Raw genomic sequence first — 12,858 nt, forward strand, 5'->3', positions numbered from 1 at the left:
AGTCAAATTGTATCCTTGACCGTTCATTTAAACGACTAGTCTTCAAATAGATTTCTAAGTTTAACTTCAGTTTGAAATGTGTTGTGAGCATATTTATTCAATTCCGATTCGATTCATACAATGAGATAATAACAGGTTCATTCATTATTATGGCTTATTTGAAAAATATGTGCATTTCTAACAATAATCGACACGTTCATTGATTAAAAAAATGAACAATTACATGTGTTTTCTAGTAGAGTGGCTATAACGGAAAATTTTAATTGTGTTTGCATCAATTTTTTTAACGGTCTTTACAATGTAACATAGCATGTGAACAATAATCTATAATTAAGTGTAAAACAATTTTTTGAGAACCAACTGAATATAGATAAAAACATTAATGTGAGACAAGCATTTTAAATATTCTAAAAATTTGTGTTGTGTTAATAAAATTGATTCCGAGTTTCCGAAAATAATAACATTGGAAAATATTTATTCTATAAAACCGTCGAGTGTATCACCACAACAATAGAAAAATAAATGTTTTATTCATTGTAATTCGCATGAAATCGTACACTTGACCAAGAGACCGAATCGCACATACACAACAGCAAACTATACATTAATTTATACAAGGTTACTTTGTACCACTGAAGTTTCATCTCATAAAAATAAAAACATGTTCAGCGTACGCATGTAATTGTTGTAAACGAAGTTTTAATAAAACGACCATTCAGATTATTATTCATTCGATGTAGATAATAATTTTCAGTGCGTAATTGCTAATAAATAATTTAGTTGAATGGTGCTAACTGTATTGTGACTACATGCACGGATTGGTTATGTTAGAAGGAAATGGTACTCTACAAGACCAAGTCATTTACAGTAATGCTTTATCGTTTAACTAACCGCATGTTCTAAATTCGTTGCACGATAATTTCAACCATCGAAAATATTATTTTCCGGTACTTTTATCAACCTCTATGGTGCCGTATACTCAATTAATTGCAAATTAATGAGCCAATCTGACCAACTAAGTAGTTGGTTAATGAGTTGAAAAATAAATTGGATAGCTTGTATATATGTCTTTAAAATATTAAAGTAATAAATTAAAGTAGATCATGGTTCCGTAGAATCTTGGGGAATCTTTAATTGAATAATGACTCTATTTTATTGACGTTATACGACCAAAGAAATGACAATTTAATTCTCGGAAGCTGAAATTTCAATCATTAAAATATAAGTAATAAAAACTTCTAATTAATTTAACGTAAATCATTTTAACTTCTCTAAAAAATTGACTATAAAAAATGTTATAAAATGCTTTTGACAATTGTGACAAACATTTTTATTTCAATTCTAAAGCATAAATATATAATTTTGTCCATTGAAAAATAAAAGAGTAGGTAATTTTTTAATGAATAAAATTAGTTGCTACGAAATTTATCAATAAAAAAATTTAATGATCATTTAATTCATCTTTCAATTTTTTAGAAATATGAAAAAATTGTTATGAAATTAAAAATTAAAAGAAATTTAACAGATTTATTCAAATTACTAAAACTTTCTAATTTATTTAATTAATTAAATATTAATTAATAAATAAGAAAGTATTTGTTAATAAAATAAAATGTAGCAGATTTATGTTTGATCTGACCTTTTTAATAATGTACGTAATTGTGTACGTAGGTTCAAATATTATAAATGTATAACTTACATACTCATTGAGCAATTTGTATTGAACAATAATAATACCATTAGCATCTAATAATACTTTTCAAATTATTAAGACATACTACAAATTATATAATAATTAGTTGCATTACTTCAAAAAAATGAAATTCTATTAATAATCATAATCTTTTACATAATTAATTATGTACAGCTGTTCAGCTAATTTAAATTTGTTTATAATCTTTCTAATTGTAGAAGAAATTGTTGATTAGCATATGTGATTAAGTTAACACAGTTTACAAAGGTATTCAGAGCACATTTATATTAATTTTATTATAATTCTAGCTATTTTTAAATGCAGAAAGATCATAAAAAATACAATTAATTAAATAAAAAAAGCAGTAGATGACTTTTTAATAGAAAAATAATATTGCTGCAAAAATGATGGTGTGCCATTTAAATATCACCAGACTACGTATCTCGAAAAGCGATGACTGTGCGAATCTGGTTGCAAAGTTAAAGACCTAGACGCAATTGATAATTGATTCGCGTTTAAAAACCGACGAACGTACACAATCAGAGGAGGCTGAACAAAGTGCCGGTCAGTGGCTTTTGCGGATGGACACGTCAGAACTAAGAAGGACATGGGGGATATTTACACCGAGTGGACTAACCTTGTAGCCCAGAAGACACTCTCGGTCGGATGTTCTTCTCCACTAAGCCACCGACCGACCGCCATATGACTAATCATGAGGATCGGACCAGCACCGACCGTCCCATAGACCCTTGGATGACTCGCAACGAAAGAATGTCCTCTCTTTGTCTGCATTCTTTACCGTTTTCCCTGGGCCCGCATAAACATTCGATCGGATGCGATTCACTACGCGTCTCAGGAATGCGAGGTGACGAAAGAGGTGGTGGTGTTTCAGAAAACATCAAAACAGACCATCCATTCGTACGACCGATAAATTTACTATATTCGGACGTAGGAAACACTCGATTGATGATTTGAATGTTTAATTAGCTGATTGTTTTAAATGATAATACCAGGTGGTCTTTATTAAGCAAATTTAAATTTTTCGTCCGTTTTAACATCAAATTAAAAACATTCAATCAATAATTGTCCACGAGCTTTTTCCTCTTTGTGTAACACTTCCTACACAGGAAAATTAGCTTTGCGTAACAAGAACAGATTCTCATCGCCGACACTACAATCGAGTGTTGCTTTCTCTCGCCATTTTTATTGTGTTTTCTTGTGTTTAGAGTTCCCGGCATTGTTAGCACTATTCAGAACAAATAAGTCACATCCAATTACGATTTTCATACGTCGAAGAAAGTCCCTTTGTCCACGCAGCAATTTACACGCTTGTGTCTATTTTCAGATTTGATTTTCTATTGAAATCAATTTTCCCAAACACAATTCCGATGCATTTTAACAGCTGTTGAATTTATGTGGTTTCCATTTAGAAGCTATAAATCTTTATTGGATTGGAAATGCGTTTTTGGAACAAATTTTCAACATCTGTTTATGGGTATGATGTAAATATTTGGGAAAACCGACGATTCTGTATTTAAGTTGATGTATTGAGTAACTGAGTGTAAATTGTCATTAGAATTTAATAGTTTTGTTGACAGTATTATTTAAAGATGGCCATAAACTGACTTTATAATTGAAGAGTGTGAAAATTATCTTCTTTAAATTTCTCTAATTATATCCACTAAAAAAATTTCAGTAGTAGTAGTGAATTGAATTGAATATTTTTAAGTTCAGTTATATCAAAACAAATATATTTTTGTTGCTTTTGTGACACAATTCATCAAATCAAATCATCACATATAAATAGATAAATCCTGACGTGTTTTTTAAACTCAAGACATTGAATCATTAAAAACTAATTCAAAAATAAACACAATGTATGTTAACCCAGGTTATAGCAAATTTTGCTCCAATAGACATTTATCATTACCTAACTAAAATATAAAAAACCTTTTACCCTGAATGTGAATTTATAAATTTGACAAGTTATGAAGATATATCGTCAATGCCGGATTCTGTAAGAGATAAAACTATGAATAATAATTTCCCGATGCCGTTGGAATATTCTCATATAACCGACTACATAATGCAACAAGAAAATAATGCATATTTATCGTTAATTAATTATGACAAAAGAGTCCCAATTAGCATCTGAGATTGCTAATTGCATAAAGTATCTTCATTAAACATTGACAAGGTCTGCAATTATAAAAAATGTTCACTTATTGGTAACTGGTTATCCATTAAATAGGCCAAAATTATTTTTAATAATAAAATTGCACATTTGTTATCATAAGCTAATCCGATTTCTATGAATTAATACTGATGAATTGATTATTTGATAGTATGATTCATTTTGTATACAAAAAGGTTAATAATAAAAAATATTTGATATATGTTATAATTTTGGGAATATTTAGATGAAATCTAAAAAAGTTAAGTAAGTATGGAAAACACATTTATTGTTATAATGTTAAAATCGTTCAACTTTGTGTGTATTTTACATATTATAACTATTTATTGTTATATATTTTAATTTACGATGTCATTTACAACAAAATTTATTGTTCGCCATGGCAATAATTTTAGTTTTTATTTATATACAACTTTTGTTAGTATAATTATAATTAAGTAAAAGTCATGATTAATTATTCAAATTAAAATATTACTGGAGCCACATTTGCCAATTTTTTAAGTATATGTATGCATTAACACTTTTCTACTTATCCATATACCATGAATTAAACAAATTGTACCGTATTATTTAAATATTTTAATCATAATTCTTAATTATCGACATAAAATTTACAAAAAGGTAGGACAATAAGCTATTACACAGCGGGATTTCCGGCATGATTGTGATTAAATTTTTTGTTTTTACAGTGATGCACATATGCAATTTTTCTATGTTTAATTGACTTAACCCACATTTCCCCAATGAGTTTCAACTAACACAGGCCAATTCAAGACTATTATTCTTATTAATTTGGGCCCGCATTGACTGCACAAAAATATATAATATCGAACAGAAACTAACTGATCTTTGATTTATATTAGAGAATACCGTTAAATTACAGATTGTTGTACCCACCTCAAAGAAAACGTACGAATCGTTCTAGTTTTCTATTAAACAATCGAGAAAGTATAGTTAACATAAACAAAAACCTTTATTTATGTTACTGAATGAATTGGTTGTTTATAAATTCGGCATTATGTATAATTTATATGGGATAAATAATAAAAGAGAATGACCATGATCTGTAGGATGACGTAAGTTCATTTTGCCGAGATGTATAGTGCTTTGTTAAGCTCCAACACTATCTGATTGACGCCGGAAATAGGTATAAAGACAAGATTAACCCAGTACGTCGCTTCAACAGCAGCAACCAAACCAAACTCAACTCTCCTCAATAAAACTGTTAGTCAAATTATTCATCATGTTTATTATTCCGCAAACGTCCGGAAACATTGTCGTCGATGTATCCCGGAGACAAAAAGAAAATATTCAATCATTGCAGACTTAGAAACGACAGTCGTTGACTTACGCATTCGCTCTGAGATGATCGTTTTTGACGAGGCACGCAAAATAACGTCACTTTAAAGCCTTTCGGACACTTTTTCTATCCCGAAGAACAGCACAACCACTCTAGTCCATAACTTGAGGTAAATCAATCCGATGGTACAATATGGGGTTGCGTTAAGCGCAGCTCGCAAAAGCGCAAAACGTAAATGGGAAAACACTTAAACGCAATGAAAAAATTACATGTCAAAACAACGGCAAACGCGGCGCCTTCGTCTGTCACACGAATTTCTCGACTACCGCTGCGCATCCGTCGCGGGCCCGATGCCGTTTTCTGAACCCCCACCACACCTCTTCTAAACAGCAAATAAAGCACGGTGCTATATTTAATACAATATTATTATTATCTACCTATTACAATTTAACTCTTGAAAGTGTTTATCAACTTACACAGATTTTGGTTAATAACAAAAAAAATATGTTTGTAAATATTAACAAAGATAGGCATCCACGTATACAGAGATCTGTCTACGGGTTGCATGTAAATAATGGAAATAATTGAAAGAAATAATTTCTAAAATAAACTATATTTATCTTAAACATAAGAGTTGATACTCTCAAGAATTGTTTATTATCTTGTTTTAACAAAATTACTCAAACTATTACTTTAACTATGGGTTGCCATTTGTAAGAGGAATTTGTAGGTTTTCTATGAAGAGGAAGAAGAATTTAATTATTTTTTTTCAACCGTTCACGCGGTAATATAAAATTGACGTATGTTTTCGGTTGACACTTTAAGTGGTTATATAGTCAATACAATAACCTGTACAAGATAAAATTATTCAGTCCCGTTTAATTATTATTTATAATCAATAAATGTTTGGGGTATATGGCTCTCATCTTTTTATATCCATATTGTAAATGGGTCTAATTGTAAGAAACAATGCAAAATTCAATGGACTGCAAAGCCACTAATATACTCATCGCTAAACTATTTGGTGCGCAAAATTCGACTAAAGATGTTGACAAAATAAGTCCAAGTAAAAACGGTAAAACAACCAGATCACCAAGGCGTCGACTTACAAGGAACACATCCGGAAGTCAATCAAACAAAATCACTAGTTGGTTGGAAACTGGTCATAATTTAAAGGAAAATTGTAGCTTAAATAAACAAAAGGACTCAAAATGTAAACAACACAAAGATGCTATTGAAACACCAAAGAAGTCTGAACTAAAAAAACAAAAAGTGCTAAAGAAAACAGAGTCAGTGAAACAGAAAAGTTGTACTTCTGTAAAAAAAAGGAAGGAAGATGGTACTGTACAAAATAGTAAAATTATGGACTTTAAAAATAAAAAATGTTCTAAAAATAAATCCCTGGTAAAAAGTAATTCATTCGAAACATATGGTGTGTTAATGCCTTCGACATCTGAAATTATGAGAGAAAAAGAGGACCTAGAAGATCTAAAACGTGAACTGGATGGACTAGGAGAAATTGAAGACATACCTTTAGACTTAAGTTTTTCCTTAGATGTCTCCCAAGAAAAAGCAAAAGAAACTGTACTAGGTTGTGCACATTTAACTAATAAACAATTAAGAAAATATTTTAAGAAAAATAAGTCATACTTGGCCAACATAATCACTGGTGAACAATGTTCTGAAAGACATGATAGATTCTATAACTATAAAACAAGCTATGATTTGACCCCAAGAGATCTAGCATACAATACTAGTACTATTCTGTTCACATATGACCAACAAGAATATTTGATGAGTTTACTCTGTGATGAATTTGATAAGGAAAACAAACTAACTCAGTATTTTTTTAAGGTACTTTTGCCTGAGTTTTGTACCAAAATTTTTATGGATGTACACAAAATGAAATATGAAGAGGCTGTTAAGTACCTGGATACTAGACCCATAGAATGAATTTGAACTTGGGTTATTGAAAACATGAATTATACATTTTTATTACATTTACACTTATATTTTTTATTATTTATGTTTTGATTATATTTATAGTTTTTGTGCAAGCTTGTAAGATATTTGTTATTGAATTAAAATTAATGATATAATTGTTTTGTTTTAATTTATTATACATATTATCTATGTGTTTTTGATAAAAACATTATAACATTGAAAAAACTCAATTATTTTTCTTAACATGGACTATGTTATAATTTTTTATAAAAATTGAAAACAATATTTTCAAATGGATAACTTCAACCCAGTAACTAAATTAAGTTTTCATGTGTGCATGGTAGTGTATAATTAAACAATAAATTTTTGTAACATATTTGTATTAAAATTTTGTTTTTCTTTTTGGAAAATAAATTATATAAATACATTTATTCTAAGGATTTGTGCAAGTACATTTGGAGTTCAAAAAATAAGACTTTCTGATTTTTAAATATATAAATATAATTTCATTCAGACTGCCTACATGGTATAAAATAGTACATGTTAAAATTTTATAATTAATGGAAACAAGAGATGTTCCAAACTTTAAAATAAGTAAATAAAATTGAAATATTCAATTTTTCTTCTTATTTTTTGACATCAACAAATGTACAACCCCAGAGTTATTTAATTTAACTACTATTCACATTTAATGATGTTCCACATCATTTATACTATAATCATAGAGGCTTTATCAATAACAACATCACTTAGAATTAAAACATGATATAAAAAATGTAAATGTAAAAAAAAAATTTTGATTACATATATATAATTAATTAGTTTTAGCTATACAGTTAAATAAAAATAAATTCACTAAAAAAAAATAAGACTAAATAATCTATGAAATTTAAGTTTCTTCCTTTACTATACACATTTGATCACTAAATTCACTTTTATTTGGTTCTTCATTTATCACATTGATATCGTGAATTAATTCTTTAATTTCTTCATTATTCACATACTCAGGTTCCTCCAATTTGATATCCAACTCATTGGCTATGGGTGCTTTTAAATTTTTGGGCAACTCATTAATTTCCTTGTAAGTTACATAATCATCTGGATGATTTATTCTTATATGCTTATATAAAGATTTATTTAAACTAAATTTTTTCCCACAAATATTGCAACCATAAGGTTTTTCACCAGTGTGTGTTAATCTGTGCTCTTTCAAAGTAGTGCTATGAGCAAAACTTTTGTTACACACCTCACAGGTGTAGGGTTTTTCACCAGTGTGAGTTCTTTTGTGTCTGTTCAAATTCTCCAATGTCAGGAATGATCTTGAACATTCCTCACAGCTGTATGGCTTCTCACCAGTGTGGGTAAGTCTGTGCCTATTCAAATTCTGCATACAAGGAAAAGCTCTAAGGCATATATCACAACAATATGGTTTTACACCTACAAAAATAGATAAGATAATAAATAATATAAAAAAAATTATTTAATGGTTGCATTTGCATTAAAAAATTCGTTTACATCTTACCAGCATGTGAGTTTTCATGTCTCCTTAAATGGCTCTGGTTTCTGAACGTTTTAGTACATAAATTGCATTTAAAAATTTTGGGAGAATCATGTTGTTTTTTATGCATGTATAATGTGTACAAACTCTTGTATTTTTTGTTGCATTGTTCACATCTAAAATCAGGATTTCCTTTAATATGGGTTTGTAGATGGATTTCAAGAAGTCCAGTGCTCTTCAAAATAATTGCACATGCTGGACATTGAATTGATCTCTTGGGTACGCCAACTCCATGCTGTACTTTGTGTCTAGTTAATCTAGATTTTGTTTTAAATGAACTGTTACATAAATCACATTGATAAGGACTTTCGCCTGTATGAATTTTCATGTGATCCTCAAGATGTGCAAACTGAGTAAATTTTTTTTCACACGTATCACATTCAAATCTCTTTTCACCTGTATGGATTCTTAAATGTTTGTTTAAATTGCCATTTACAGAGAACTTTTTCCCACATTGTGTGCATTCATAAGGTTTCTCTCCTGTGTGTTTCCTAACATGAACTCCTAATTGTGAATTATCCCTAAATGATTTGCCACATAAACAACATTTAAACAGCTTGTGGGCCAGTCTCCTTTTTCTTAAATGAGTTTGTAGTAATTCGGGGGTGTCAAATTTGTTATTACAAATTTTACATGTTGTATCATCAACTATTTCTTCTATTATTTCATCTGGACTTGTCTCATCAAACGAAGTTTCAATTTTCTCGACCGTGTCGATAGAAATTTCATTTTTAATTGAGTGTTTATCATCATCGTCTTCATATTCTATATCCCGAATTTCTTGTTTTATGTACACATCTTTTTGTTCATTATCCATTATTATTAGTGTCTGATAAACGAAAATACTTTAGACAATTTCCATATTTTACAAAAAGATGAATACATTCAGACATTATTTACAAAAGTGACATTTAAAGTCGGTAAAACAGCAACCATTTTACTAATGTCATAACAAAGAAAAATTTTATAGTTTATTTATTAATTTCAAAGATTGTGATTTAATAATTTAATTAATAGAGTTCGTTCATAATAGGTAGTAAGAAGTAGTTGCCACAGAAGTCTGAGGTGAGATAAATCTATAATTTAAAATTATTGATGTCATTTATCATTTTTTGAAGAAAAATTAATAAGAATACGTCAATATCACGCTTAACATTTTTATAATGGCATTAATTTAATTTCATATAAATTGTTAAATGAAACTGGAATAATCGCCATCTCGATATACAAATTATAACTAACAGACCTCTGGCGGGGGCTCGCTGTACTTTCTCTAATTCTCTTCCGCTTCTGTACGTCAACGTGAAAGGTTTGTATTTATTTTTTACAAGACGAAAATCTCGATCCATCGACCTTTTGGGAGCATTAAATCAAGTAATAATCCGCCCTTTTAATTCATCTTTACTTTGTGCATTCCCTGTAGTGTGTATTTTCCGTAAAAATTAGTGAAAATTTGTTAATTACAAATATAAGTGATAGTGATAGGTTATGTTGCCCAAAAACAAGTGTCGTTTAACTTAAATTTAACACTTAGGTGAGTGAAAACTTCCGTAACTAATCTAGATTGTTGTGCATTTTAGTATCATGAAGCAAATTGTGACAAACCAGACAGTTAAAATCCCAGAAGGGATCACTGTCCACACCAAGTCCAGAGTGATCACCGTTAAGGGGCCCAGGGGCACGCTCAAACGCAGCTTCAAACACTTGGCTCTCGATATCCGTATGGTAAACCCCAGGTTGTTGAAAGTTGAAAAATGGTTCGGTACCAAGAAAGAGCTTGCCTCTGTCAGGACTGTGTGCTCTCATGTTGAAAACATGTTGAAGGGTGTCACCAAGGGATACCAATACAAAATGAGGGCTGTATATGCTCACTTTCCCATCAACTGTGTCACCACTGAAAATAACACCCTTATTGAAATCAGGAATTTCTTGGGTGAAAAATACATCAGAAGGTAAGTTTGTTTTGTTATGTACTTTATCTTTAAAGCTTTTAATCAGCTAAAGAATAACTTGAATGGTGGTTATTTTTCTTTGAAGGGTAAAGATGGCCCCTGGTGTAACTGTCACCAACTCCCAAAAACAAAAGGATGAACTGATCATCGAAGGAAACTCTTTGGAGGATGTTTCCAGATCAGCTGCGCTGATTCAACAATCAACAACTGTAAAGAACAAGGATATCAGAAAGTTCTTGGATGGCTTGTATGTATCTGAAAAGACCACAGTTGTACAAGATGATGAATAAGTTTGTGTACTAAATACATTATAAGTTTCCAACTGTGAAGTTTTAATTATTCTTCCTTACTGATATTTTGAATGAACAATTTGTGAATAAAAAATTGTTTTAGATATAAAATTATATCCTAAATGGTACTTTTATTGAATGTACATTTTTGATTCTAGTAGATATATATTTTTTTCATCTACCTAACTTCTCTTCAAATTACACTTAATGATATATTTATATAATAAGATTATTTCTAAAGCTTGTTTTGTTTTCTTCTTTATAAGGAACTGAATATTTTCACAGTAAAATTTCTTTATTTGACAAATCTAGTCAGTTACTGGTTTTTTGGAAATATCATAAATTAAAAACTGTTCTAATATAAACTGAATAAAACTGATCATTTCTGGTGTTTATTTTAATTTAATGAAAATTAATAATTATGTGTTACATAAATATGTTTAAGATTGACATTAAAAAACATTTTTGTAAAATTTTATTATTTTGATACAATTACTGGAAATAAACAAATCTGTTGGAACATTTTAATTTAACTGTTATTTAATATATGTCAATGTAATGTTTGTTCTCCAAATGTTTTATCTTCTGACAACCCTGGAATATATTTGAAAAAAATCTAATGAAGAACAGTCTGTCTGCACTTAAACAGTGCTATTGCGGTTTTTTCTGGTGTTTCTTTTTCCTCAATACATTTTTCCATTAATTTATCAACTTGAGGCTTGTCATAGTATTTTTCAAAGTTTTTTCTGGTTTCGTCTATGTTAAATTTGCCTTCGCTATTTAGCCAACCTGTCGAACAAAAATTAATAAATTTTAATATTTTCATTAATTTATGCGCATACCTAATTTTTTGGAGTAGCAAAGAATATGATGTTTTAGTTTGGGATGGTCCAACCACACTCCTGATCTTGCTTTGTCCAGCAAGTCTTTCGTTTCTTCATCTTCACCACATTCACTGTGCCATTTCTTGAGCTGTTCAATTTCTTCTTTTGTTCTTGTTTTAGCCTAATATAATATAATTAATAATTATATCAGTACTATACAAATGTGTACTCACCAGAGCAGAAACAAGAGCTGCAAGAAGAATTAAGAAACTGATAAATCTCATGTTTAATTCGTATGTTAACTTTGAAGGTGTTATTTTCTACTTATATACTCTGAGGCAAATATTTCTTAGAAACATATATATGAAAAGGGGAATAACTATGAAATCTGTATGCAATCGTAAACAAATAAACGTGTGATAAATTATAATCTTTATTGTGCAACAAAGAAATAAAGTATGGACATAAAACTATATGAAATTATCACGTAAATTGTTTATTATATTATACACATAAATAAATAAATTTTCAAAATTTCAAAGAAAATTACTATTTTAGTCACTTTTCCCAACTGAGTAATTTTTTACTTACTTTACTTTCATTAGTTTCCTCAATTATAAGTATATGGGTGGAAAGAAAAAAAAATTACGAGAAAAAACATGTGTAAAAATCATTGTTTAATTTTTTATATTTTGTATCGATTGGTCATCTCATGTAAAAGAGCTGCTATAACCCGTCATCATTAGCTCACCTCTGAATCTTCTTTATCTTTCAGTATTGCTGAAACTTTTTACCTTGTTTATAGCTGTAGTCATCTAGATTTTCTATGAAGAAAACCAAATGACTGAAAAGAAAATTAATCTTCATTGTTTTGTTTGAATCTAGAAATTCCAATTGAATTTGAAAGAATCAATTGAACACAACTCGAGCACTGCAATTTCGTTGTACTCTAACATAATTGGGGCATTTGTCTTGACCCAAACAATTGTCAAGTACTAATTGGGATATTCCTAAGTAAACTGCGATCAAACATTCATTTGACCGATTTAAAGACCATTTTGAAATATTTAGTTGTCATTGCTTAGGTGAAATGTTCAAAAAAG

The 12,858-nt window shown here is 29.5% G+C and overlaps 4 protein-coding genes across 5 annotated transcripts in view; 1 reads left to right on the forward strand and 3 right to left on the reverse strand.

Moving 5' to 3' along the window:
• The window catches only part of LOC109594571 (signal-induced proliferation-associated 1-like protein 1), a 30,433-nt gene extending 24,852 nt beyond the window's left edge, over window positions 1-5,581 (reverse strand). Inside the window, exon 1 of the mRNA XM_020009785.2 lies at window positions 5,239-5,581. The gene's annotated coding sequence lies outside the window, so the exon portion shown is untranslated. The remainder of the gene's footprint in view (window positions 1-5,238) is intronic.
• A 2,233-nt stretch (window positions 5,582-7,814) lies between these two features.
• Window positions 7,815-9,569, reverse strand: LOC109594547 (zinc finger protein 883). The gene is made up of 2 exons (XM_020009766.2): window positions 8,654-9,569; window positions 7,815-8,568 (listed from the first exon to the last, which is right to left on the reverse strand). Exons 1-2 carry the CDS (start codon window positions 9,504-9,506, stop codon window positions 8,021-8,023), a joined length of 1,401 nt encoding a protein of 466 aa, XP_019865325.2. The 5' UTR covers window positions 9,507-9,569; the 3' UTR covers window positions 7,815-8,020.
• A 399-nt stretch (window positions 9,570-9,968) lies between these two features.
• On the forward strand, window positions 9,969-10,963 carry LOC109594543 (60S ribosomal protein L9). 2 transcript variants are annotated; one of them, XM_020009762.2, is made up of 3 exons: window positions 9,969-9,998; window positions 10,270-10,641; window positions 10,727-10,963. In XM_020009762.2, exons 2-3 carry the CDS (start codon window positions 10,274-10,276, stop codon window positions 10,929-10,931), a joined length of 573 nt encoding a protein of 190 aa, XP_019865321.1. In that variant the 5' UTR covers window positions 9,969-9,998; window positions 10,270-10,273; the 3' UTR covers window positions 10,932-10,963. The 2 variants fall into 2 exon arrangements, with proteins under 2 accessions (XP_019865321.1, XP_019865320.1); XM_020009761.2 differs by lacking the exon at window positions 9,969-9,998 and adding an exon at window positions 10,041-10,063.
• Window positions 10,964-11,453: 490 nt separating this feature from the next.
• LOC109594565 (B1 protein) lies at window positions 11,454-12,143 on the reverse strand. Its single transcript, XM_020009781.2, has 3 exons — window positions 11,989-12,143; window positions 11,774-11,936; window positions 11,454-11,720 (listed from the first exon to the last, which is right to left on the reverse strand). The coding sequence occupies exons 1-3, from the start codon at window positions 12,037-12,039 to the stop codon at window positions 11,548-11,550; spliced, it is 387 nt and encodes a 128-aa protein (XP_019865340.2). The 5' UTR covers window positions 12,040-12,143; the 3' UTR covers window positions 11,454-11,547.
• Between the last annotated feature and the right edge of the window lie 715 nt (window positions 12,144-12,858).

Source organism: Aethina tumida, chromosome 7 (assembly GCF_024364675.1).
Source record: "Aethina tumida isolate Nest 87 chromosome 7, icAetTumi1.1, whole genome shotgun sequence".
NCBI classification, from domain to species: Eukaryota; Metazoa; Arthropoda; class Insecta; order Coleoptera; family Nitidulidae; genus Aethina; species Aethina tumida.